The following is a 26,543-nucleotide window of genomic DNA, read 5'->3' as shown; positions in this document are numbered from 1 at the left end:
TTTTAATTCTGCTCAGTAAAATGATCTTGCATATATTTTCACATAATGCCATAACTGGTTTTGGACATATATTCTATGTATATTAGATGTTTCGATTTCCTACTGAAACCACCAGTGACTGGGAGAGCACCGGAAATTTTTGGTTATCTAGTTGTCTAAAACATGCTTTGATTACATAAAGATGTTATAAGGAAGGGCAGGGAGAGAAAGTCATGAGGAGGCTGACATCTAACCTTGGTTTATGATGAACACTTATCTTATCAACCTACTGTTAATAAACTCACTAAAACAATAAAGAGCAAGATTTAATTTTAACTTGGTTTACTGGCCTGCTTTAGCAATGGCTAAAGGTGATAGCTTGGAAAAATATTAATCAGAGTTAGCTATTTAAAGTCAGACCTATTTTTTGGCAGTCTCTGCAGGAAGGTTAATCTACCAGTCATCAACCATGAAGATTCTTAGCTACCTCCTGGCTTACCGAAGGTTCCTGCTCATTGTTCTCACCCCACTGCTTTTACTTCCACTTCCACTTATCATCAAAACCAAAGTAAGTGACCTACTTTGAGAGGTAATTATTTTGCATTTGTATGTTAAACCTGCGGTTCCCAGATCTTTTCAGAATCAGAATGGTTTGGGTTGGAAGGGACCTTGAATGACTTCATGATGTTTGAATTGGGATTTTTTTTTGTTGTTGTGGTCAGCTCACTGTATTTACATAGAAATGTAGAGAAAACAACAGCTTTAATGTATGATTCTGTGCTGGTTACATGAAGTTCCAAATTATATATTTGTTTTCTTGTTCAGAAAATGTTTTGGTTTTTTTTTCTCATTTAACATCATCTAGACTACCTTCAAAATCCTGTCCTTATTATTACATTCTAGCCACTTTTAAACAGCTCTGTATGATTGACAATGGAGATAAATTGTCGGGAAGACACTTGCAATTACCTTTGTATTTGATGATGGGTTTTATTAAGTTCATCATATATTGTGTTTTCTGATAGCAAATGACTGGAATCTGATATTAGAAATTCCCTCTCATTCCTAAATAAAGCAAAAGTTATGGCAGGACCCCTTAGTTTTATTTTACTTGAAATAAATTCTTCTAGCATTCAATAACTCGTGATAAATCCAGGCTGATGAAACAGCTATCTAAAAATGTTATTAGTGATTCTATTTGGTACAGCTTTGATGCCAGTGGAATGAAATGGAATTCTCATGTGATGTGTTATCACACATGTGTTAGACATATCACATGTAACAATACACAAAAGCCCAGTTCAGAAGTCCTTGCACCACAGAAAGGTAATGGTTACAGAACAACCGGCTTCATTCTTGTCTCACATCACAGTTTCAATATTTCAGTTTCCTCTCTGAGAGAAAATTCTTGAGAAATTCTTAATGACATAGGACTTAAGTAAGACGAACATTTGCTAGGTGATAAATTAATTGATACTGTCAAATTGTTTCATACATAACACAAGATTCCCCCTCAAATTAAATGCTAACCGTAACTGACTGACTTGGATTTAATGTTGTTTTCCAGTCAGAGGTTCCCAGATCCTTTTCATTAAGTTATTCCTTTCCAAATGCAAACCATCTCTGCTGCTGCTGAGTAGTTCTGTGCCTTAACCAGTGGCATTAAAAGTTCTAAACCATTTTCCTCAAGAGCAGAAATATAAATAAAAAATTAAAAAAAAAAGAAAAAATCCTGTTTCACAGGAGTTCGAATAAAAGACACTCACTAAAATTACAAGTCTTAAAAGCGAACATGTTTCTTGTCAGTCTTGCACTATGCTTTTAATATTAGATGTTATCCCTGCCTTATTGATGCTGATGACAAAACTTCATTGATTACAGGAGAGACAAAATGTGACCTATTATTGACTGCAAGTACTCCTAGAGGTTTGAAGATTTGCTTGCAGCTGCAGACCATTCGTGATTTATGTTAATTCTTCATCTGAGAATGGCACAGAATGACCTATATAATTAATTACGTTTGAAGGGAAAAGCAGCTGACTTTTTTCCACTTTTCATAAGTCATAGAATTTAAATAATTTTACTGTTTCTTAGGAAAAAATCTTTATTTTACAGACTATGTTTCATACTCAGCAGGGTTATCAATAGGAGGCAACAAGCACCCTAAATTCAGGTCCCTTGACTCATACTTGTTCCAGGTGGGGGGAATCTCTCTACTGACATAGCTGTTTTTTTGCAGTTGTGATTTTTTTTCCTGGATGATCCACTCATATTTCTGTTGGTGTCTTTTGTATTCTAGGAAGCAGAATGTGCATACACATTGTTTATAGTTGCCATCTTTTGGCTCACAGAAGCTTTGCCACTTGCTGTTTCAGCTCTGCTCCCTGCCTTTATGTTCCCATTGTTCGGTATAATGGAATCCAAGCAGGTAAACCTTTTTTCCCTCTCTATCATATTGTGGATTTCAATGACAAAATCTCCAAAGAACCATATAATGCTGAAACCTGATAGGGAATCCATGGATTTGCTGAGAGCCAATCACAGCAAGCTTCCTCAAGGCTTGTTTACATGCTTTGACCTCAGAATTTGTTGATTTTTATTTAATATTTTTTTCTAGATTGTGATTCACTGCTTAGATGCCAGTCAATGGAAAAATGCTAGATAGATATAAAATATCCTTAAGGTTACAGAAGTGAGATGACACACTAAAGACCCCATGCGTAAAATGCAAAATGCTGAGCACGTATCTTCATATCAAAGAGGAGACACCACAGATGATCATACTCCAAGTCTGTGTTTAAAACTGTGTTCTTTCTTCTGTTGGATAGATGACTAAATTAACAAAATCGGCATTTCACTGATGATTTAGTTTGGATGTGAGATGTGACTGATGATCTTAGCTTGTTCATATCCTAAGCCTTCTTTTTCATTTTGTTTTAACACTGTGCACTTTAGTGCAGTTACTCTTGTATCATTCGTTAAATGAAATTAACAGGCTAAATTTAAGCCAAAAACTTTTCTTGGTATTTATGTCAATATATACCCTTAATGATTTATTTTCATTAAAATAATAATACAAAATACTAATAGAAAGTCACCATTTCATTAAAAAAATGGGGTTTGTTTTTATTTCAGGTGGCATCTGCTTATTTTAAAGACTTTCATCTGCTGCTTATTGGAGTAATTTGTTTGGCAACATCAATAGAAAAATGGAATTTCCACAAAAGAGTGGCTTTAAGAATGGTGATGCTGGTGGGTGTCAACCCTGCATGGTATGTGCTAAACAATGTCTTGAAGAACATTAATACTTGTGGAAAGCTATGTATTCCAGAAATGCCTGCTGCTTTTTCTGTAGTAGAAATCCAGCCTTTTCTACTCAAAGTAGATATTTGAAATTATATGATTGATTTGTAGGTGACACTTTATTTTTTGTTGAAATCCTAATTCAAAGTTCCCTGCAGTGATCCTGTTCATAATAAGGAACCTTCAGAAAAAAAACCAACCCCAAAACAAAACAAAAAACTGATGAATTTGTGGATAATGTAAGAGTCCTGTTTCTTAAGGGTGGTTAGTACGTTACATATCTGATGCCTACAACTGAAAATCTGTGCTACGCTTCTTATTAATTTGTATTTCAATACTGTTTGCAAAATTCTGGATGGTTCACAAAAATACAAGAGTTAAAATGTACATTGAGGAAATAGAAGTCATAAAACTAAAAATGTGGTGCAGGAGGGAAAACACAGTAAGCACATCTTTATTTATGTCTTTTTCTTTGTCTACATATAACGAAAATATCAGAGTAGGAATTTCCCCAGCTGGATGAGGTGATGAGGGAGATGAAATCACACACTCTGTACTTATTCAGTATCAGCGTACATCTTATGAAGTGAAAAATCTTCTCTTTTCTTGCTTTAAAATCTTGCAGAAAAGTTTTAGGCCAACAGAGTCATCTGTCAGCACACTGGTGAGGCTGCAGATAAGATCTGTAGAGTGAGCCTGGCTTCCCAGAATACATGATGCTTATGACCTTTTGCCAGGAAGCAGTGACAGGAAGTAAAAAGTCAGAAAAATATAAACCCCAGGTCTAAACAATTAGATGCCTCTTAGATGATCATGGAAACGCTGGAGTATTTCTATTCTGCAGTGATTTGTCTGTCCTAATATTAAACACCACATGTATTTTTATTTTTTCTGCATCTTTTGATAGCTGGTAGCTTTTTTCTTTTTTTTTTTTTTTTTTTTTTGACAAAATGCTCCTTATATTCTTGTTCAACAGCCTCCCGTTATCTTTAGCTGTATTCTTGAGCTATGTGGTTTTAGTTATTTCAACTTCTCTTTTCTTGATTACTCCTAAATCCTCACCTTTTGGCTGAAACCTTGAAAGGGACAACACAAGTGGATGGCATGCTGCGCTAAGCTGAACACTGTTGGGGAACTTGCTGTGGACACAGAAACCTGCAGCCAGCTGCTGAGGATACCTAGAGCAACTCCACAGACAGCTTTGTAACCCTGAGGAAGCAGTACCCCTCATAACTATCTCATCTCTACCATGTTTCCTGATTATGACAAAAGGATGATAAGGTTATGATAAGATGATCTGTGAAGGAAAGGATCCTCCCACCTCTCAGCATCTGCTGCTCCTTAGCTGTGCCCACTGCACAGTGATGCATGCTGCTCTCAGTGCATAGCCCTCCTCCTCCTCCACTAGCAGGAGTCCCCGGCCAGCCTGTGCATGCTGGAGCCTCATCCAGCCAAAGATAGAGATATCACGGCATGAGGTTTCTACGTTAGAAGTCATGGGGGATGCAGCACTGGAAGTAGAATAGCAGGAGTCTTCTGGATTTTGCATTCAGCGTTCTTCTGGAGAAACTGGCTTGTATCAGAAGTAGCATGGGCGGAAGGACTAGGACAGCATTTGCTCCTTTGTACTCGGCACTGGTGACACCACACCCCACATACTGTGTTCAGTTTGGGGGCCCTCACTACAAGAAGGACGTTGAGGTGCTGGAGGTGTCCAAAGAAGAGCAACAAAGTTGGTGAAGGGTCTGGAGAAGCAGCTGAGGGAACTGGGGGTGTTTAGCCTGGAGAAAAGGAGGCTCAGGGGGACCTTATCACTCCCTACAGCTGCCTGACAGGAGGCTGCAGGCAGGTGGGGGTCGGTCTCTTCTCCCAGGTAAAAAGTGATAGGACAAGAGGAGACAACCTTAAGTTGTGTCAGAGGAGGTTTAGATTGGATATTAGGAAAAATTTCTTCACTGAAAGGGTGTTGAAGCATTGGAACAGGCTGCCCAGGGAAGTGGTGGAATCACCATCCCTGGAGGTGTTTAAAAGACGTGTAGATGTGGCACTTAGGGACATGGTTTAGTAGTGGATTTGGCAGTACTGGGTTAACGGTTGGACTCAATGACCTTAAAGGTCTTTTCCAACCTAAATGATTCTATGATTCCATGAATCCCAAAAGGCCTCCCATCATTTCAGTTATGTCATCTGGTGTGCAGACTAGCAAGGAAAGCTGAATACGTCTATGCAGCCTGCAAGGACTAGAACGGGTAATAAAACATCGACTGTGCATTACGTAGCAAAGAGTGATTTTATGGTTGAATGTAAATGAAGTTATCATCCAAGGTTCCATGCAGAATATTTTTTAACAGCACAGGGAGAATAATGCAGAAAAACGGGCTGAACAGGTTAGGATATATTTTATTATTTTACAAGAAATTTTAAAGTCACTTATCAGAATATACTACACTGTACTAAATGGTCACCTGACCATCAGTCCATCAAATACTGGAAATTTATGATGAACAATTTTGAAAGATGGTAGTGAATATCTTAATTTGCTTTGGTTTAAAATCCTCTTGCAAGTACTAAAATTATATTTCTCTACAATTTGAACATTCATATTCAGTGTGCTTAGCCTGAGCAGTATTCTCTACATAAAAATTTCTCCTGAAAACCCAGGTTTTCCCAATTTCCATCTGAGGACCTAATAAAAAAATGCATAAATTTAATGGATTTTATTCTACTGATGAAAACTGGTGTCGAATCATGTCCACCACTCGCAGGTCTGCAGATCATTTCATCATTATGCAATTAAAAGTGCACAGAGAAATGACAAGGTGCCCTGACTGAGAAAAAATAAAGTTTGAAATGTTATTGCTATTAGCTGAAATGAAAGAATAGGAGAGACATTTTGAATGGCATTTTTATGTTATATAATATGACTTACATTATTTTTGTATCAAATCTAGTCTTAATGTGTTGAGTAATCCTTCCAGTTTTTGTGAAGCTTTTGGTCAAGACTAGGCAATGACTGTTATAAATTGCACAAATGACTTCTCAGAAAATCCTGCACCACAGTCCCACCACTCACAGTTGTTCTCTTACTGTGGTGATGCATGGCAGGTCTTTAATGATACCGCCAACACCTTGGGACAGGACATCAAGAGGACTACTCTCATTTACAACTGCAAAAGATGCATTAAAATGATGACGTGGCCTGTATTCTAAGTTTACTTTCCAGCTTCACCAGATAGGACATGGAATATTTGTGTTTTGTTGTGTAAAACTAGAATGACTCCAGTCACTGATGCATTTCAGTGCGTTGAACTAGTGCAATCAGGAACTGCAAGAGTTAGCCATGAGCCAGCAGTGTGCCCTCGTGGCCAAGAAGGCCAATGAGATCCTGGGGGGCATTAGGAGGAGCATGGCCATCAGGTCAAGGGAGGTGATCCCTTCTACTCTGCCCTGGAGAGGCTGCATCTGGAGCGCTGTGTCCAGTGCTGGGCTCCCCAGTTCAAGGGAGACAGGGAACTACTGGAGAGGGCCCAGCGGAGGGCTACAAGGATGATGAGGGGACTGGAGCATCTCCCCTGTGAGGGAAGGCTGAGAGAGCTGGGCCTGTGTAGCCTGGGGAAGAGAAGGCTGAGAGGGGATCTTGTCAATGAATATAAATATTTTAAGATGAGTGTCAAGAGGATGGGGCTCTTTTCACTCTTTTCAGTGATTCCCAATGACAGGACAAGAGGCAGCAGGCACAAACTGCAACACAAGAAGTTCTACCTGAATATGAGGAAGGACTTCTTCACCTTGAGGGTGACAGAGCACTGGAACAGGCTGCCCAGAGGGGCTGTGGAGTCTCCTTCTCTGGAGACATTCAAAGCCCACCTGGACGTGTCTCTGTGCCACCTGCTGTAGGTGAAGCTGCTTTAGCAGAGGGTTGGACTAGATGATCTCCAGAGGTCCCTTCCAACCCCGATCAGTCTGTGATTCTGTGCTTTGTATTAGATTTAGCATAAACTGTGCCAAGACCAGACTAAGACACTGTAATGACCTTCACTTTCCCATTTAATTTCAAATAAGATGTTTGTTGAAACACAAATAATCCCTACTCCTGTCTTGGTGCTATGATTCAGAACAAAGTTATGTACCATTTCCTGAATTTTTATTCCTATAACACTTGGACTGGTATCTACAGGATTTACAGACTAAGTCCAAGGGTTTGACCTAGCTTGCACAATATGGGATTAACAACACTAACAGTATATTTTTGAACTTGTGACATGCATGGTGCTCTTTCTTCAAAGATGATTCATTCTGTAAATAGACATTATTGCTTCTGTTTTAATTTGTAATATAGTTGATCCTTTAACTCTAAAATACAATAATTTCAATGTCTTTGATCAAGATAATTTTAATTCATAAACAAGTCAATCACAAGTTTTAAATTTTCAGAGTTTCCTACATTCAAGCTTTCTGTTGAAAATACTTTCCATTTATATTCAATAAAGTGGTGATAGGAGGTGTTGCTGTAGCAGCCACAGACTCTTCTCCCCTGTTCCAGGCTTATGCTGGGTTTCATGGTTAGCTGTGCCTTCTTGTCAATGTGGCTCAGCAACACCTCTGCTGCTGCCATGGTGATGCCAATTGTAGAGGCTGTTGCTCAGCAGATCATCAGAGCTGAAACAGAAGCTGATGTGCTGGAGATGTCTTGCTCTAACGGCTCCATCAACCTGGCACTGGAGCTGGACGGTAGGCATGGAGTTTTTGTCTTTGCCCATTCTCGCTCTGCAGAGAAGTAAACACTGCATAAAGCTGAGTGGCTAGGGAAGTGCTAGCATCATTACATGCTTCATTATAAGACTTCTCTTGGATTACTGCACGTGAGGTCTCTCATGTTCACAGAGATTAATTAAAGATGAACAGGTGCAGAATATGGGAGTTGTAATGAGAGGAGGGGAGAAGAGAAAAGAGGGTGGCTTGTTCAGCTTAATAAAACGTCTGAAATGAAATATGGCTACAGGCTATAAATACATTGGGGTTTAACGCTGGCAAAAGAAAAGAGCTCTAGGGTAACGCTGGGAGAACAAATTAATCTGAACTGGTTATGTACAAAGTTGGACTGTAAATGAGTAAGTTTGCTCCTTATTAGAAGATTCAGACTCTGGGGAATAGAAGTCACAAAGGAGTAGGCCACAGCTTGTCTGCTTTTAAGTTTGGCACTTGCAAATGTATTCATGGGATGATGTGAAGTGATTGCATGGGATGGGACATGCTGATGGAGCCTTTCCAGTTTAGCTCCCTTAAATACTTATCTGTCTTTGCATCCATGTCTTACAGAAAATATAGCAGAATGTGAAAGCAGTGACTGGAAAAAGAAAGAAAAACAAGTTAATGGGTAATAGTTATTCATTTACTAAATTCTCTTCCAAGAATTCATCTGAATAGTATATCCGTTTATTACAATACCTGCCTTTGTTTTTCCAGATATGACAATGATGTGGGTAGTACTGTGTGCACAATTGAAAAGGAAAATGAAAAAGAAAAGAAACAGGTACTTAAGGTACTTAAGGTGCCTTTTTGTTATGCGGCTAATATGTGTACCTTAGTTTTAACTTAAATCTCACTTCTATTGTAACACCTAACATGGCACAGCCAGCAGTGAAGTTAGTTTCATGGGAATGAGATACATGCGTAGATCCACAAATACATATAGTTTGCTTATGTAGTTATTTCATTAGTGGTTTTGTGCTCCCAGTGTATTTTACACAAGTTAAAGCAATGTCACCAGAGTACAAACTCTGTATATCAGGTGTGTATATATATCAGCATATGTAATGGAAGTTCTTACTTAAAGACTGAGACAGCTCAGGCAAAGGTCTTCAGGATTTGACCTTCCTTCCTTTTTCTTTGCATGAACAATTGTGGTACCACTGTGACAGCAAACCAAACCATGCTGTGTACAGCTATACTGCCAGCAAATTGTCTGGCTCTTCTGGGACATCCTTCAATCCTATTTTTGCCCTTAATGATGAGCCCTTCCTATATATTAATTGGTGTATATTCTCTTTAAGCAGAACCTACCGCCTACTGAAACAGGGAGAAAAAGCAAAAAGGACAAATACAGTGGGATTTTCAAAGTGATGTGCTTATGTGTTGCTTATTCTGCTACCATTGGAGGACTGACCACAATCACAGGAACATCGACTAATCTGATCTTTGCTGAGCACTTCAACACGTAAGAGACTGTACTAAATTATGTGTATTCTTCTTAATCCAGAATTTTAACTGTTCTTTCTTGAGCTTACATGGCTCCTCTAAAATCCATTAGAAACCTTACCCTTTGGTTTGATATTATTTTATTATATTACTTTTTACTTTTTGTTAAAGAGATAAAATGAAATTGCATTATTGTATTTACTTTACACTGGGAAATAAGCGATCACCCAATACATGCAACAAGATGACCATTCTTCAGTTAAGTAGTACTTTAGTCTTTGAATAGCTGCATGGAAAAAGGTGGGTTTATCTGAGGAGCAAGACACTACTTAGCAGGAATATGACAGACATTATCTGGCCTTAAAGGACTGTTACTCATTTCTAAGTACAGCAGGAGCTAAGTTCAGGTCTGCTTAGCAAAGAGCATCAGGAGACTTCCAGGAGGCTGTGCCTAGTGTGTTGTTGAAATGAGGAATCTAGGTCCATTATCCAAAGAGAAAGCAAATAATTTCAAACCAGCCTGAAACTTTGCATTCAGTGAAACATTTTGTTTTGAGGTTATTAAAACCATTCATTAATATTCCTTTTCTTTCCTAAGTAGAACTACTTTGAAAAGAAAACTGGCAGTTTTCATTCCAAACCTTTTGAAAAACCAATAGGTCTTGCTGAACTTTTTTTTTTCTTCTGCAAACTGCTCATTGCTAGAAATATTCCTACTCTAATTTAAAACAGAACACAATCCTTTTATTACCCTCTGTCCACTATTCTGTACCACACATGACAAAATGGTGAAAAAACTGTTATTAGTAGATTTTCTTCCAACCTGTGTTCCATGAATGGATGAAATTTGACTTCAGCATGCTGCTGAAAGAGAACTGAAGTGGTACAGCACGTGCTAAGGGAATAGCAACAATGCAAACCATATGCAAATTATAAGAATGCCTGTTATTGGGGCCAAAGAAGGGCAGCCTATGGCATTATAAGCCCTTCAGGCTTCAGCTTTTAGACACATAAACACTTCTGGTTCAAGCAGGCTTCACACTCAGGTGCCTGGAAGAATCCAAGATTGATTACTAGGGGTAAGAACTGCTCTTGTTCATTTCACTGAAGTTGTAGGAAACCTGAAGAAAATTGGCTTGCAGCTGCTTTTTCAGTTTGTCTTAGTTGTTAACAATCTCTTCAAGAATGTATAAGCAGGGTGTTGTTTTCTCCCTGTGCCTTCACCCTCTGCTAGGAGCATGTGCTGTACATGGAGCACTGCATGCATAATCCAGTTATATTTCCCACCAGGATTTTGTTTAACCTTTATGTAACCACTGCTCCTAATCCATAACTTAAGATGAATCTACCACCTAACTGTGTAAATATTTTTATCTTTAACTGTCTTCCTCCCCTTCTCCTTAGAGGCTTTGTTTGTATTTATGCCCTGTCTGAGGTGGGAAGTGACCTCTTAGCATGGCTTGGACACATTTGCTGTCTAACTTCACGTATCATAAGCATCTGAAGTAAAATAATTCAGCAAAAGAGCTGTACATAGAGCATATTCCTGGGTTTCCCACTCAGTGGCAAAACACTTAAAATGGTGCTATGAAATGCCATATTTTTCATATCTTCCCTATTTCAGCATTAAAGAATTTGGAATTAGAGTTTATGTTCTCTACTTCCCTCCTTTTCGTTTGCCACATGAAGAGGAAGCCAGTGTATCTGTGTTAGCCCTGGAGCCTGTGTGCTGCCGGGATCCCTCAGCCTGCTGTTGATTTAGGGCATACAATTATGCTGTGTTCCACGGGGCAGAAGGAAACAGTGGCAATGCTGGTGCAATGCTAAGCACGCCTGCCAGTGAGACCAGCTTCCATCAGGGCTCCTTTTCAAGACAGATTTGTTACTGAGCCTCTCAGGGTCAGTCTATTCATTCTTTAATTGTATGCAAAGAGAAGCTACAGTATAGCATCTAGAATATATCCAACTAGGAAAAAAAAAAGGAAAACAAAGAAAGTAAAAGGTATTGGCTAACACACCGAGAAGTTGTATAACCAGCTAGTAGGATGAGCACTGGTCTGCTCACCACTGCCCATAAAATACTGAGAAGCCTTTACTGGCTAGTGAGGTATCAGTGAGGATGAGATGGGCTGGTCCTCGATGCTCCCTGGAACAGATCCTCATTGATGCTGGGTCTCTTTCTTCTGACTACATGTTTTTGCCTTTAGCATTTTCTCTCTTTCTGTATTGTTGTTTTTCCTCTTGAATCCTGCATGCTGCTGCAAATCCCCATGTCAGTTATCTCACTACTGCAGTTTTACCTCTCTAATCTTGCCCAGCTTGCTGTAGAAACTTTCCCACAGCTTTTTCCCACACAAAGCAGTTTCTTCAGCCCTGCAAGCCAAGTTTCACAGCTGGGCCGTAGCAGAGCAGGGCTGTGGATCCTAGGAGCGCAGGCAGCTGCACCCCAGGGTGTGGGGAAGGCTGTGGAGACGTTAGAGAGAGAAATGGTTACCACATAACATTGTGTCAGGGACAAAACTGAGTTCTCCTATGTTTGTGGAAGAGTAAATCCTACAATCAAACCTTTGGTTCTCTAGTCTGACTCACTGACAGGTTACTCAATTTCCTGAATCCTATTCTGGTAACTGACTTTGTCCTTCCAACATGGAGAATCAAACTTTGCCAACATTACACTATTTCCAACCTAGGTGATCTTATAAAAGTCATAAAAGGAATAATTTTATCTGGATTTGTTCTATGAACCAAATTTGTTGCCATTTGTGGTGTTTGCCTAGGAAGGGTTTATTGTTATCGGCACTAAATCACTGTAAAATGAGGATTATTAAAATCAATCACACTTTTTTCATTTTCCATTGGAAATGGGTCTAGGAAATAGTTCAGTGTGTCCTGTCCATCCTTGCCTCAGGCAAGACCTGTAGTAAATAAACCAACAATAACAGATAATCCAACCCATGCTATATAACAGGTCATTTTTAAAATCATTGAAATTGATCATCCAGTCTACCTGAGGAATATTTGCTCTGGAGATGAAGAATACCTAACTTTAATATTTGGATTACTAGAAATACTTACATATACATTCAGCCCTGTACAAACTTACTGTGAAACCTGACCACAGTATATTATATAACTGAATTGACTCTTTAACATAAAGTTTTCAAGAGCTTGTTTTGCTGCTTAGTGAGGAATTGTCACACGTAATTCAGGAAAGATCATAAACACTTTACAAGTGATGAAACATTAAATCATTGCTATGCTGATGTCAGTTTTTCCTATCTTGCAATTCGTACGTTCAAAAATTGATGTGGCTAATCATGTAAGAAAAGGTAAATAGCCACAGAATCATTAAATTATATGTAATAGCACAATGCTTTTTCTTGTTCCAGTGTCACTGTCTCATCACTATGTACGGTTGCAATTTAGAGCATCACCTCAAGAAATAGGTAGGAGTCCCTGTTGGCACTTTAATTGCAATATATGTAAGCATAATAATAAATATAGATCAATCCTAAAATTTGCACCATACCTGAGAGAGTGTTTATAATAAGCATTTATTGCCTCAAACACCTACGTGACCATCTGAATTCCTTTTCTCGTAGCAAGGTCTGAAATACAAAAGATTAGCTAGTAGTTGGAAATAGTTGCTACTGCCTCTGTCTGGACACTGTGATTTCCCTTCTGATTTTTGCATTGATGAGGAAGGCTGTTCAAGGAGACTAGAATTTTCTCACTTTTAGCATTAAAAGCTCTCTCAGTAGAGGTGGAGAAGCTCAAAATCAGAGTAACAACTTCTGTTGATAAAGTAAATTGGAAAACAGGATTCATTTACATGGGCGATTTGCCTATCTGGCATCTATTTCATTCAACAGTAAACTGATTTCTTTCAGAGAACCAAAGCCCATCTTTCCCTTTTTTAAAATGCATATGGCAGGGCGAGCTCTGATTGAATGGCCCATATCCATAAACAGTAGATTAAGAGAGCCTCAAAGAGACAAGGTGACTGGAGAGAAAAGCCACCTAACAAATGAACATTCCTACCTTTCCTGGAATTTAGTAATAATAATTTGGGTTTAAATCGGTTTTGAATCCCTTGTGGAACCTTAAACAATATTCGTCTCAATGTTGTCTCCACTGTTGTCTGTTACATTCATTGGAGCTTGTTCATTTGAGTATATTTTCTTGTGCTAAAGTCTCCTCTCAAAGAACTGCTTTTCTTCAAGTTCTGTTTCTTTGTGGTCCTAGTGGCCCGTAACGCTGTGAGTGGCCTTTCCTTGACTACTGAACTCAGGTTAGACACACCTGGGTAGGTGTCAGGTCCCCACAGCTGTTGCTGATCTAGTGCTCAAATAACTGGCACTGCTAGTTCCTGCAGTGGTTGTGATCAGGAACAGGGTGGGAGGGAGAGGATGCCAGAGGCTACCTCGTGCTGAAGTCAGCTGCCAGCCAGGAGAACTCTCTTGCAGCAGGGTTTTCTGGCACTTCTCACAAGTCTTTATTCCTTTGCAAAACTCAGCTGAACAGTTTTTTACTTTCATCCAGACGTTACCCAGCTTGCCAGTGCATCAATTTTGGATCCTGGTTTATCCTTTCCATCCCCATCACAGTTATTATTCTGCTGCTCTCCTGGGTCTGGCTCCAGTGGCTTTTCCTTGGGTTTGAGTAAGTAAATGTAATCAATAAAACTAAAGGTTGATGATATAAGAGATACCTTGTAGCAGGAGTAAACATTGCATCTAAGCTTAACAGGCTTGATAGGAAGATAATGCCGCAACAGTGATTTTTGCATCATAGATTCTGATTTAGGCTGAGTCTTTGGATGGGACAAGAATTTTCTGAAGTGAGGACTCTTGCCTGTTCAACCCAATGTGAAAATTCTGTATCACAAATGGTGGTACCCATTCCTTTAGAACATACACACATCATCATTAAACAGTGCATGTGTGCAAGACAGAAGAATACTGATATTTTTTTTTATACATTTTAGTCTAAGACCAGAAGATTTATAGTCAGGATGTTGCCATTCACTGGAGTCAGGGATTGGCTTGAATACCTGAGCAATATCTGTGTTAATAAACTGGATGATTGTATTTGTAAATGTGAAGTAAAAAACTTCCACTTTTCCAAATTTATATGTGGTGGTATGATGGGAGGTGGGTTCCCCTCCAGAGCTTGTCCTTTTAAGGGTTTTGGAGAGGACAGTATTTCTTTTGTGCTGATTCTTCAAAGCCTTGTTCTCCATGAGTTCACTAACATCTGCAGAGATAACAATGACACCAGTCTTCCACAGTTATGGGGCTACTTATGGTGCAAGAGATAAAGAGTGAGACTGTGTACCCTTAAACAGACTTAGAGTCATCCCATGCTTACCACTCTATATGTGAACGCTTATCGTTTCATTTTTCTTGATTGTTTCGATAGTGTTCTATTTAAGAGTATAAGGGTCGTTTCATATCCAAGAACGCAAACCTAGTCATAGCAAACAGTCCGCTGATCAGTATGCAGGCTACTCATGCAACAGAAACTTTTTCATTACAAAACAAAGTAAAGCGAAGTTGTAGATGACTTTCTTTAAATAGCCAGGCTATGCGTCTGAATGTTTCAATTAGTTTTCATGATTAAAGTTTCATCCTTCTTGGGCAAATGAGGTAGTCAATAACAGGACACATTTTGTTGCTGCCTCTGTCAATCTCCCACTGTGTTTTGTCAATTAATCCCAATATACTTAGTTTGGTGTGTGATAATTAAATGGGCAATACTGCATTGTAAAGTGAAAAATTTACTTTTGTAAAGTGCTATTGGTAACTGGAAAGGTTGGACTTTTTTTTTTTTTTCTGTATGCACTTAATTTATCATTTAATATTGCTAATTTACATTCCAGTTTTAAAAACATGTTCAAGTGTGGCAAGAAGAAAACAGCTAGAGAAGAGGCATCAGCACAGGTGATTCAGAAGGAGTACAAGAAGCTTGGACCAATGAGGTATGTAAAACTATAAATCTGCAAACAATAGTGAGTAAATCCAATTATGGATTCAGGAAAATGTATAACCCATTCTGTTTCTGCTGTAGCTACCCAGAAGCTGTTACACTTGTCCTATTCATTCTAATGACCCTGCTGTGGTTCACCAGAGAGCCTGGCTTCATCCCAGGATGGTCTTCACTTTTCCCAAAGTAAGTAATCTTTCTGGTACACCAACAAGAGCTGTACTATGTCATAACTACAGACCTTCTTTTCTTCTCAATTTTTAAAAACAATAAAACACCAACAACAAAAAAAACCAACAACAAAAAAACCCAACAACAAAAACTCCACCTTTTGACATTACAGAAACATTCCAGGCTGAAGTTGTTGAAAACCTTTGTAGTGTATGCAGAATAGGTAAATGCCAGCAATTTCATAGACATGCAATATCTGAAATGTGCCCAATCCATTACAAGATAGAATAATTTGCCTCTTAAAAGGGATTATGCTTAGGTTTTAGACTTGACCCAGTGAGGAAGAATGCATAACAATTGATGCTACATTACCAAATCTGCAATTTCTAGAATAAATTTTTGGTTAGAATTTTTTTTATCTACTGCCCTTGGTATCAGCCACAATTGTATGCAACATCCCTTTCTTTGATAGCTCTAATTAATGCTATAAATTACTCTCTGTTCATACATATCTCAATGTCATAGTTCAACTAACTACTAGAAAGGCAGGAACAATTCAGGAACTATTACATTTTTTTTGCTGCAGTCCATTCCCCAGGATCACCTAGACTTTTTTTTTTTTCCCCCCTAAGAAATCAGTAGCTCTTGCAAGAACTTAGAGGACTGTGATATCTCCTGTTGTCTTCCTGTATTACTGTAATTTCAGTTCTGTTCTTCTGTGATAAAGTTCTGAGCTTTACTCTGGAGTACTGGGAAGTAGATGCAAGATATGGATAAGCAGGACTTGTGTTTGATTAGGTCTTTCTGGATTTAACATTTATTACTGGATGGGTCAAAGGCTGATGCTGGATTTAGATGGTAATTTGCCATTTTTTTCCCTGTGTGTCTGTCATTTACAACATGTGAACATTCATCCATCATGCCTCTTCTCTTAAAATATTTGCCCACCATTCGTACACTCGCACACCCTCCACAGTACTCTGGCAGAAAGTCTGGTACAGGATGTTACAAGGAGTAATTGTGGCCATTTGAAGATTTAAAATGCAAACCAAATTATTTTGTGTAAAAATAACATTTAAAAGTGTATTAAAACCCAAGATTATTATAAAATCATTTACTTTTTAATTACCAAAAAAATTTCCAAAGAATATTTTTTTTTCCTTATAGCAACAGCAGAGCTGATGATAATTTTATCATATGAAACACTATGTTCTTGAAGGGGTTTTGTAGTCCTGACCTAATCAAGCAATCAGCTAGCTAAGTAATCAGGCTGGCTTTGCTTCTCTTTCTGCTTCATATTAACATCCAGTGCTCATCAAGCACCATTTAACGAGATACATCTGATACTGAAAAACAGACATTGTTTACAACCTTTCAAATATGGGACTTATGGCTCAAATGAATCGGTACAGAGATCTGCATTTTTCTGTTTGAAGTTGTGTGGTTACCACTGTCCGAGGATTTTATTCACTGGCAGGAAAAAGCGGAATATTCATATAATAAGTGGTTACAGGTTCTGCACGGGGGATGTTACTTTGTGGATGCCCTCTGGTGTTTTCCCTGGAAAGAAATGCAAGAACGTATCATATCACATCAGGCTGAATCATGTTATAATTTGGGTGAGGTAACCTGAAGAGAAACAAAGCTTGTGTTATGCCCTAACAAAACCTTTAAGGGGAAAGAAAACATTTCTTACTATTCAGACCTTGCCTATGTCTAGATAGCTTTCATTTCTTAATCAATGGCATTAACAGGCATAAAACCAGGCAATTAGGGTTTTACTTTTCTAAGCAATGAAAACTTCTCAGCAAAGATACGCGAGTGGGTCAAGGAGCCAGCACAGGTACAGCTGTGAGTATTAGTAAGCCATCTTTAAAGAAAACAAAAAACCAGGAAAAAGAACGGAAAACCCAGGAACTGTGCTTCTATCAATGGTTACGTTGCACTCATCACTTGGTGTCCAAGAGGCTTCTAGCAGTGCATGAACTGCAGCTGACATCTCTCACATGCTTGCTCCCTAACACCTGGGCATACAAAATGGTTCAGCATTTTGGATTTAAGTATACTGATAGGCATGTGCAAAACTTCCATAAGTTTATGTTACAGCAAACAACTGTAAGGAAATATTCTCTGCCCTTAGAGGTCTGATTTCTTAATAGAAATCTGATAGTACTTACTTTCTGCAGAATCTTATCCCGTTGTCCCAAGTCAGCCTCAGGGAAGCTCTGTCACCTGCACGGATGAGCTTTGTCCTTATGAAAAGCCGCAATGTCAGAGCTATAAGTAACCTTGAGACCCTCCTGGACGAGTGAGGAGGTCCTGTTAGGTGGTAATCACACCACTCCCAGGGTCTTAAACCAGGCAAGACCATCAGTTCATTTATTCTAACTTGCTGAAGATCAGAAAAACTACATAATTCTCTGTGTTAAGCCCAGTGCAGATTTATTTTATTAGAACATGAATTCCCAGAAAGCAACAAGGCTTGATTTCAGGGTGACAAAGAAGAGGTTCCTCATATTTTAGAATTTACCACTTCCCTTGACTGTCTGTTCTGGTGGATAATCACCTCTGTTGCCAAACTAAACAATACAGCCTCGCACCTTGTTTTCTGTCTGAATATAGCTTCCAGCCATCTGGTTTTGTCTTTCCCTGCTGGATTAAAAATTTTCTGTGAAAGGTTCTTTAAGGATATGTGTATCTGGTCTAACTGCATTACACTATAAGCTTTGTTTTGACAAACCGAATGGAATGCTCTAAGTTTTGCTTCAGGACAAAAATACCTATCACTTCCACCACCCATGTTCGTGTTCTCAGCCACTTGTGTCCATCCTCACAAGATACTGAATACCCCTTTAAAATTCAGACTTTTTTTTAAATCCCAGCAGAAATATTGGTATTTAATGATGATAACTACCCAGTTTTTAAGGGATACTTTTTGAAATGTCAGCCAATTTTTAATCGATATTTGTGCTGTATCGGTATTTAGTAGAACTCAATTTTAAGCTTCATTGTCAGATGCCTTCCAAATACACGTTGACTTTACCCCTCAATTTTACTTAAGAATATTTTGTGAATTTGTTAAAGACTAATCCTTCCTTTACTGTCCTGCTCTGAGCTCTTGTTACCCCTCTCTGGAGGCAGACAGCAGGATGTTTTAATAAATATTGTATAACACTATAGAGAGCAGCACAAGGTAAAAAACGTCTGTTTCCTCCCCATCTGTTGACAGCACAGGATCACACATAGTTTCTGGTACGGCAGTTTCCTTCCACGTCATGGCCTGATTCCAGGCTGTAGGTACTAGGTTCAATTAAAGGAGTTTCAAGTTGGCCTTTGGCCAGGACTTTATGGACCTCATAAGAAACAGAAAGTTCAGCACTGGGCTGCAGCTGATTACAGCTGTCATACGCAAGGTGGACTTCCCTCACACTTCCTCAGATTATTTCTCGAGTGTAATCTTTCTTTTTTCTGCACAGTTTATTCCTTTCTTACTTCCAGTATAAGGCAACTATGTACTTTTGCCCACAGCCCTGTTCTCTACAATGATCTCAGTTGGAGTAATTTTGAGATCTCCGTAATCCCCAGCTTTGTTGCTTCCTTAGAGGACAATGAGATTTGCAGTGTTATAAGCAGGTAGATGTTGTAGATGCAATTGTGTTACAGCTTGAATGAATGGACTTTCAAACAAGTTTATCTCAAAATTTGATGATTATAAAAAGCTTCTGTTTGGAATGGTGCCATATGTGTCTTCATAATAGTATGACTAGCACTAGGATGTTGTGCGTGTCCCAAGCAGGTTTTCTGAGAATGGTGTTTTGCATCAGGAAGTCGGTTTTTGTGAGCAAAACTTTGCACCTCTGTAGTTCAACAAGGTGAAGTGCAAAGTCCTGCACCTGGGGAGGAACAACCCCAGGTACCAGTACACCTTGGGAACCACCCAGTTAGAATGCAGCTTGGTGGATAAGGACCTGGGGTCCTGGTGGACACCAAGCAGAACGTGAGCCAGCAACATGCCCTTCCTGCCAAGAAAGCAAATGGTATCCTCGGCTGTGTTAGGAGGGGTGTTGCCAGCAGGTCAAGGGAGGCGATTCTTCCCCTCTGCTCAGCACTGGTGAGGCCATACCGGGAATGCTACATCCAGTTCTGAGCTCCCCAGTACAAGACACAGATATACTGGAGAGAGTCCAACAAAGGGCCATGAAGATGACTAAGGGACTGAAACATCTCTTCTGTAAGGAGGGACTGAGTGAGCTGGAACTGTTTAGCCTGCAGAAGGGAAGGTTGCAGGGGCATCTTGTCAATGTCTACAAATACTTGGAATTGTGCAAAGAGGTCAGAGCCAGGCCCTTCTCAGTGGTGCCCAGTGACAGTACAAGAGGAAATGGTCACAAATAGAAACATAGGGGGTTTCTCCTGAACATCAGGAAATGCTTTTTACCTGTAAGGGTGACCAAACACTGTCACAGATTGCCCAGAGAGGTTGTGGAGTCTCCATTCTTGGAGGTATTCAAAAGCCATCTTGACAAGGTCCTGGGCAACTGGCTCTGGGTGACTCTGCTTCAGCAGGGGGGGTTGGGCCAGATGACCTCCAGAAGTCCCTTCCAACCTCGATCATCCTGTGAAGATGCAGCTGCCTAGAAGAAAGCAGCAGCATGAATTGTTTCTGTATCTAATTCTTGCCTTCCTTCAAAACTCCTAGCAAGTCTTAAAGACTGCAGGGTAGTATCCTAGAGGAAAAGATTTTCTGCTCTTTAGAGCCTGTGCATCTGGTCCTAGGCTAAGTGTGATATATAGGCAGAAGACTCTGCCTCAAGAAACCCTAACAAAATAATAATCTGGTTTTTAAAAGTGTTTTCTGTGCTAGCAGACAATGGGAAGCAGGAGACAATATATTCGGGTACGACTTCAAGTCCATTGCAGCTCCATTTCGTGACAGTGTTAGCTGAAACAATGCTGTTTGTGGCGTCAGGGTGCTATGCATATTAAGGTTGTTAAAGCAAATGGTTATGCCAGATTATACATTTGTAACATATAACTGGGAGTCGATTTTTCCCTTTCAGAGAAAAGCCCTGGTTGAATATAAAACCTTAAGCTGCTGGGAAGTTATACATCGACCTACTGTAGCTGCATATGCAGAAAGCATATGGCATGAGGCTGAGAGGACAAATATATTGGTATATTGGTTCAGGAAACTTACAGAAAATATAATAACGAAGCTTAGGAAATGTTAGTTTTAACTTTCTTCAGCAAAATTGTTATTAATTTGAGTGACCATCTTGACTGAAATAAGACAGGCTGGGATATGTCACCACCTAACAGTGTTTAACTGAATCGGATGGATGTGTTAAAAGAGCCTTAGAGCTCAGCTTTACACTTTACCTTATCTTGGGGCTACTCTGTAGAAGTTAGAACGGTATTGGATCACCTCACGAAACACTAGTGCAAGAAATTCTCAGGCACTGGAAATGACCACAATAAACTTGGCCCTTGTGTCTACGATCCTAATCGTGACAGCCATAGGAGGATGATAATAAAGCTTTGCTGCCTTCTCTTAAGCTACAAAAGCATCATCCTTTGTGGGTATGCACAGTGCTCTTAAGGTCTCTTGGACTGAATCTATTACAGAGCATATTAAAGTTATTAAATTTATCATTGAACTGTGAAAAATCAGTTGTTTAAGCATGAGCTATTCCCAAACATTTCCCTCCCCCAGTTTATTTCTGTGCGACAAAATAATACCTGCTTACTCGAGATGCTTATTTACAAATTTAGAGTGCTTGCATCTAGTATTTCTACAGAGGTGGTGAACTGACCTTGGCTGGCCACCAGACATCCACCCAGTCACTCTCTCACTCAGAAAACAAGGTCAAAAAGCTCGTGAGTCGAGATAAAGAGAGAGATGCCTTAACAGTTACAATCACAGGCAAAACAGGCTTGATTTTGGGAAACGTAATTTAATTTAATTGCCACTTAAGAATAGAGTTGGATGGCAAGAAACAAAGACAAAAATTAAAAACCTTTCCCCCACCCCTTTTCTTTCTTAACTTCACTCCTTCATTCCCGAATCCTCTACCTCTTTCCACTGCACCAAGTGGTGGCCAGCAGTGGGGAATGGGGGGTTGTGGTCAGTCCATAACAGCTCCTTTCTGCTGCTCCATCCTTCTCCTCACCTGTTTCCCCTGCTCAGCCTGACTATATGTTTATGTGGCTTTTTTCTTGTTAACTTCTCCTTAGGTATAAAGGCTATGCTACAGATTCAACAACTGCCTTAGTGATAGGCCTCCTGTTCTTTATTATTCCAGCAAAAACATTGTCTAGGACTTCAAATGGAGAAAACAGTTGAGTATATTTTGATGTGGATTTTACTACTATAAGGTATCTAAGATACTACTATAAATATAACTTATTGCACTTGTTACAGGAATGTAGTTAAGTACTAATGTTACAATCTTAATGCAAGATAATATCCTACTGTGAAGTAAAGCATCCCTGGCCTGGAAGTCAGTGCCAACAATTAAGCAATGTAAGCAGCAGGGGCTGGTGCTGTGCAGGAACCTGCTACGTGCAGCCCACAGCTGCCAATGGAAACCACCTTCCCATTGACGGCACTGGGCTTTGAATGGGACTGCATGGGACAGGGTTGGGTTTATTTTTTGGAAATGTTACTGCTTATTTAAGATACTCTATAAAATATAACATGTTGAATGAGTCCATTCTCATTAAATTTTCCCCCCTTCAAAATGGAATTTACCCTGATTAAAGTATACCTCTAGCCTGTCCTCTTTATGCATTCAATCCTGCTGCTGAAATCAATGAGATCTGGGGGTTCACGGAGAATGCAATATCAGAACCTAAATGAGTCTAAGCAAAACAGCATTTGCCCAGCAATCTGTCTGAATAGTGCAGTTTTACTCAGTAAATTAAACTCACAGTTACCCCGTAGCTATCTTCCACATAGGGAAGGAGGGGAGAGGGGCCAATGGTCCACCAGTGGAAACCGTTACAGCTCTGCTGTCTTCAGGCTGTGACAGTTTTCACCAGCGAAAGATCTGTCCCAGGAAGTACAGGTTGTTCATGTCAAAGAGTTCTTCGTGTTACAATGATGAGATTTTGCCTTTGAGTATTTCCCAAGTACGTACTTAGAGAGGTTGTTTCAAGATGTTTTCCAATATGTTTTTAAATGTTGGTGGGGGTTTTAGTGTTTGGGTTTTTTTTTTTAATTTTTTTTTCTCTAGCTGTTTTTGGTTACACTCCACTGATTACTTGGAAGGAATTTCAGTCATGCATGCCCTGGGAAATAGCTATTCTTGTTGGTGGCGGGTTTGCCCTGGCAGACGGCTGTGAGGTAATGCAATTTATAGAAGATACTGAACAATTAGCATGACCCACATCAGGAACAAATCAGACATGCAGTGAATTCACAGTTATTGTTGTGTTTTAGCAAGTTATTCTGTATCAATATTGAACTCGATAAATATGGCAAATATTCAAGAGGTTCAGAAAGCAGGGTTACAAAAAAAGGAGTTTGCTTTGTCTTCAAAGAATATGCACAATGATGGCTACTGTTTGTTATTTAATTTAAACTTGATGGTGGTAGGAGTTGTGTACGTACACTGTTTCCAAAGCCTTAGGGTTAATGTCCTATGTCACTGAAGTATGTCCCATGCAGAGCTCTGCTGGCTTCTCCAGTAAATCATACAGATTTGGGCCCAAACTCTGGTTATAAAGCCTGATATTTGCATATTACAATTTTTTTTTGATTATGATTACTCTAAATGTCTCAGAGGTACAAATATAAATAAATGGAATATAGTTTGCATGGGTTCCTATAAACCACCATTGAATTAGAAAGATGTGCTTAAAAACATGTGGTAGTAATCTGTCCTATACCATTTATTAAATTTTCTTTTTAGCGATCAGTAAAACATAACCACGTTGTCATGTTTCTTCTGCAGGTTTCAAAACTTTCTGAGTGGGTAGCAAGTAAATTGACCCCACTAGGATCATTACCCTTGTGGCTCGTTATTCTGATATCATGCCTTATTGTCACTTCAGTAACAGAAGTGGCCAGCAATCCAGCTACCATCACGATATTTTTGCCCATACTATCACCTTTGGTGAGTATAACACAATTGTTTTTAATCAGAATCTGTTCTTATCATCCATGTAATAATACAGCTGATCAAAGAAGCAGTTTTTAAGTTTCTACAAAATACTTAATGCATTTTTTTTTGCTGTGCTGTGTTGTGCATTGGATACCTGGGGGTTTTGGGCCTTCCTTTACAAGGGATGCTGAAAATTCAGTAAAATTAGGTAGAAGTTCAACACTCAGAAGTTGATGCTGTTATTCCTATTTGTGAATAGTTGAAGCACTTGAAAAGGAAGCCCTCTCAATGGATCTTCATGATCACATCTTCAGTGAAAATGGTTAACACTGCAACTTTCAAGCTGTCAGAAAAGAGAGGGCTAATAATGTGCTTTATATGTACTTCTCATTTCTTCTCTCCTTAGCTCAATTGTGTCCTTTCTTATCATCTTTATCAAAAAACCCAATTCTTTCTTCTTCAGAACTTACTGATCACCTTCTAGTCTGTAGATTTTCCTCTTAGCCAGCCTATACACACACTAATGCCCTTGCCCTCTCTTACCAAGAAACCTTAGTCCTCACTTCATTGAATCCCTCCTATGTATTATAAACAAATTAAATTTTATAAACTTTATTGCAGTATTTTTGCTTTTAGTGCTTGTGCAATGTGCATACTCTTTGCAACAGTCTTATTTTATGGACTCAACTACAATTAGAAAACATCAGGTGTGAATTTAAAGTTCTGTAGCTATTCTGTATTAGAATCACCTTTTCTCTTCTGAGGCTTTCCCAGATATAATCTCAAAAATGAATTATCAGAAAAGATTATTTCTCGCTATTTAAACTGGCAGTTCTGTTCACACATCATTTGTGTTAATGCAATAAGTTTGTATTTATCTATTTCATTAGGCAAAGGTGTCCCTTGACAGCTGTTCTCTCTCTTTTATTCTGCGATAGGCTGAAGCCATTCATGTGAACCCACTTTTCATTTTGATACCTGCTACCCTGTGTACTTCCTTCGCGTTCCTGCTTCCTGTAGCCAACCCAGCCAATGCTATTGTATTTTCATATGGTCACTTAACTATTATGGACATGGTGAGTTTTAAGCAAAACACGCTAAAGGGGATTTTTAACATTTTTAAAACTTTCTTCAGTGTCTTGATGAAACTTTCTGCTTTCTTTTTCCTCTCATTTAGGTGAAAGCTGGTTTGGGCATTAACATCGTTGGAGTCGCTGTAGTTATGCTTGCCATTATGACATGGATAGTGCCTATATTCGATCTCTTTACTTACCCAAGTTGGGCACCAAACATTTCTGCTACAAATAACACTGGGCTGTAAAGAAAAAAATCCTGTGGATTGGTTAGAATTGGGTTTGTTTCTTTTCTTTTCCACTGATTTGTGGTGAGTCTCTTAAATGCTTTTTGTCACAATGATAAGGAACTATATTACTATAAATGCCGTATTTCACAGTCCCAGAGACCGGACATCCAGTTTGAGAGTTTTATCAGGAAGAGTGATAAACTATCTAAATATCATAAAGTTAGATCAAGTTTCTAATATAGTTCAGCTAGTCTGAATTTTTATATCTTCATGTTATGAAGGAAAAAATAAATGTGCATAGCCATTATCACTGGCAGTTTGCCCCCATTCTCAGGGTAGTGGAATTATGAGATTTAGATTTTATTATTTCAAATACATTTTCTGACTATTCGGTGATATTGGGAGTTTTTCAAAGAACATATTAGTTTCCTGGTTTTTTAGATTCAAACTCTGTTTGAAACAGTGTTGATCACAAACAAAAGATCAGGCAGGGGACTGCCTTGAACACATAGTTTACAGACCTATCAAAAATGCACAGAAAACGGGGAAGAGCAGCATGACCACTTACATAACACTTTATCTGTTAAGCACTTTGTAATCTGGAAGAAGAATACATACTTAAACATATGTTTAGTCTGCCTCCTTCCAGGACCTCGCTGAAATAAGTCATTGTTGTCACTTAGCATTTTTCTGGATAGACATGTATTGATAGACCTGAGTCAACCTATATGTATGGAGACTAAATTACCGTCATACATCTCTGCCAAAAGTAGATATATGAAAGCACAAGACAGAGTGCTGAAGATGTGATGCTGATTCCACCAATCAAGACTACGGTGCATCTTCATCAGGAGGCTCATGATCTCTACAGGACAGATGGCTGTTTAAGGTTACTAGACTGTGTTGTAAACACAAAGTGCAGTGTAGTGAGAATGGAAGTTTGGAATTCAAAGATATCTGCAAGTGATGGCGTCTTACAGGGTTGTTACATGTTTTTCACATGAAGGACTACAGCATTGTTCTTATCACATGTGGGGAAGACCCATGAAAATGTGTAAAGAGCATTTAGTTAGTAAACTGAATCAAAACTGCAGCTATTTAGCTTGGGTCATCCCCTGGGGCACCTCTGTGATGGTTGTGAAGATGGTTGTTTACAGATAGTGTAAATTATCCATTTTTACTAACAAGAAAAAAAGCACTTTTGTTTTTTGATTAGATGGTTTACACCTACTTTTGATAGCGCATATTTAGAGTAGAGATATCGGTCATGATTTCTATAATGCCAGAATACAGTGTATAGAATTGTTATATATGTAGTTTGCTTCTGTTAGCTAATAGTTGCAAATGCAGCTGCAATGAGTTATTACAAAAGCCCTTTATCTTAATGGTGATAGTTTAATGTAAGTAAATGCTATCTGTACATGCCATCACACTTTTTAGCCTGACTGAGGCTGCTATCTCTTTAGGATGGCTACCTCCCTTTTCTTGTTTGTGTTTGT

At 39.0% G+C, this 26,543-nt stretch overlaps 1 protein-coding gene across 1 annotated transcript; it reads left to right on the top strand.

Moving 5' to 3' along the window:
• Positions 1-431: 431 nt before the first annotated feature.
• Positions 432-26,543, top strand: SLC13A1 (solute carrier family 13 member 1). Its single transcript, XM_005441777.3, has 15 exons — positions 432-547; positions 2,279-2,407; positions 3,115-3,251; positions 7,826-8,013; positions 8,602-8,659; positions 8,749-8,815; positions 9,339-9,499; positions 14,023-14,142; positions 15,362-15,460; positions 15,550-15,651; positions 21,871-21,974; positions 22,872-22,981; positions 23,592-23,753; positions 24,680-24,817; positions 24,919-26,543. Exons 1-15 carry the CDS (start codon positions 449-451, stop codon positions 25,060-25,062), a joined length of 1,818 nt encoding a protein of 605 aa, XP_005441834.1. The 5' UTR covers positions 432-448; the 3' UTR covers positions 25,063-26,543.

Source organism: Falco cherrug, chromosome 5 (genome assembly GCF_023634085.1).
Source record: "Falco cherrug isolate bFalChe1 chromosome 5, bFalChe1.pri, whole genome shotgun sequence".
NCBI lineage: Eukaryota > Metazoa > Chordata > Aves > Falconiformes > Falconidae > Falco > Falco cherrug.
The sequence above is the reverse complement of the archived record's forward strand: the minus strand, read 5'-3'. Positions and strand labels throughout refer to the sequence as shown.

Bases quoted from the DNA above. Each gene is read 5' to 3' on its own strand.
- SLC13A1 (XM_005441777.3), top strand. From the start codon at position 449: ATGAAGATTCTTAGCTACCTCCTGGCTTACCGAAGGTTCCTGCTCATT. The intron at 2,408-3,114 runs GTAAACCTTTTT...TTTTTATTTCAG, and splicing joins GTATAATGGAATCCAAGCAG to GTGGCATCTGCTTATTTTAA. The intron at 3,252-7,825 runs GTATGTGCTAAA...CCCCTGTTCCAG, and splicing joins GTGGGTGTCAACCCTGCATG to GCTTATGCTGGGTTTCATGG.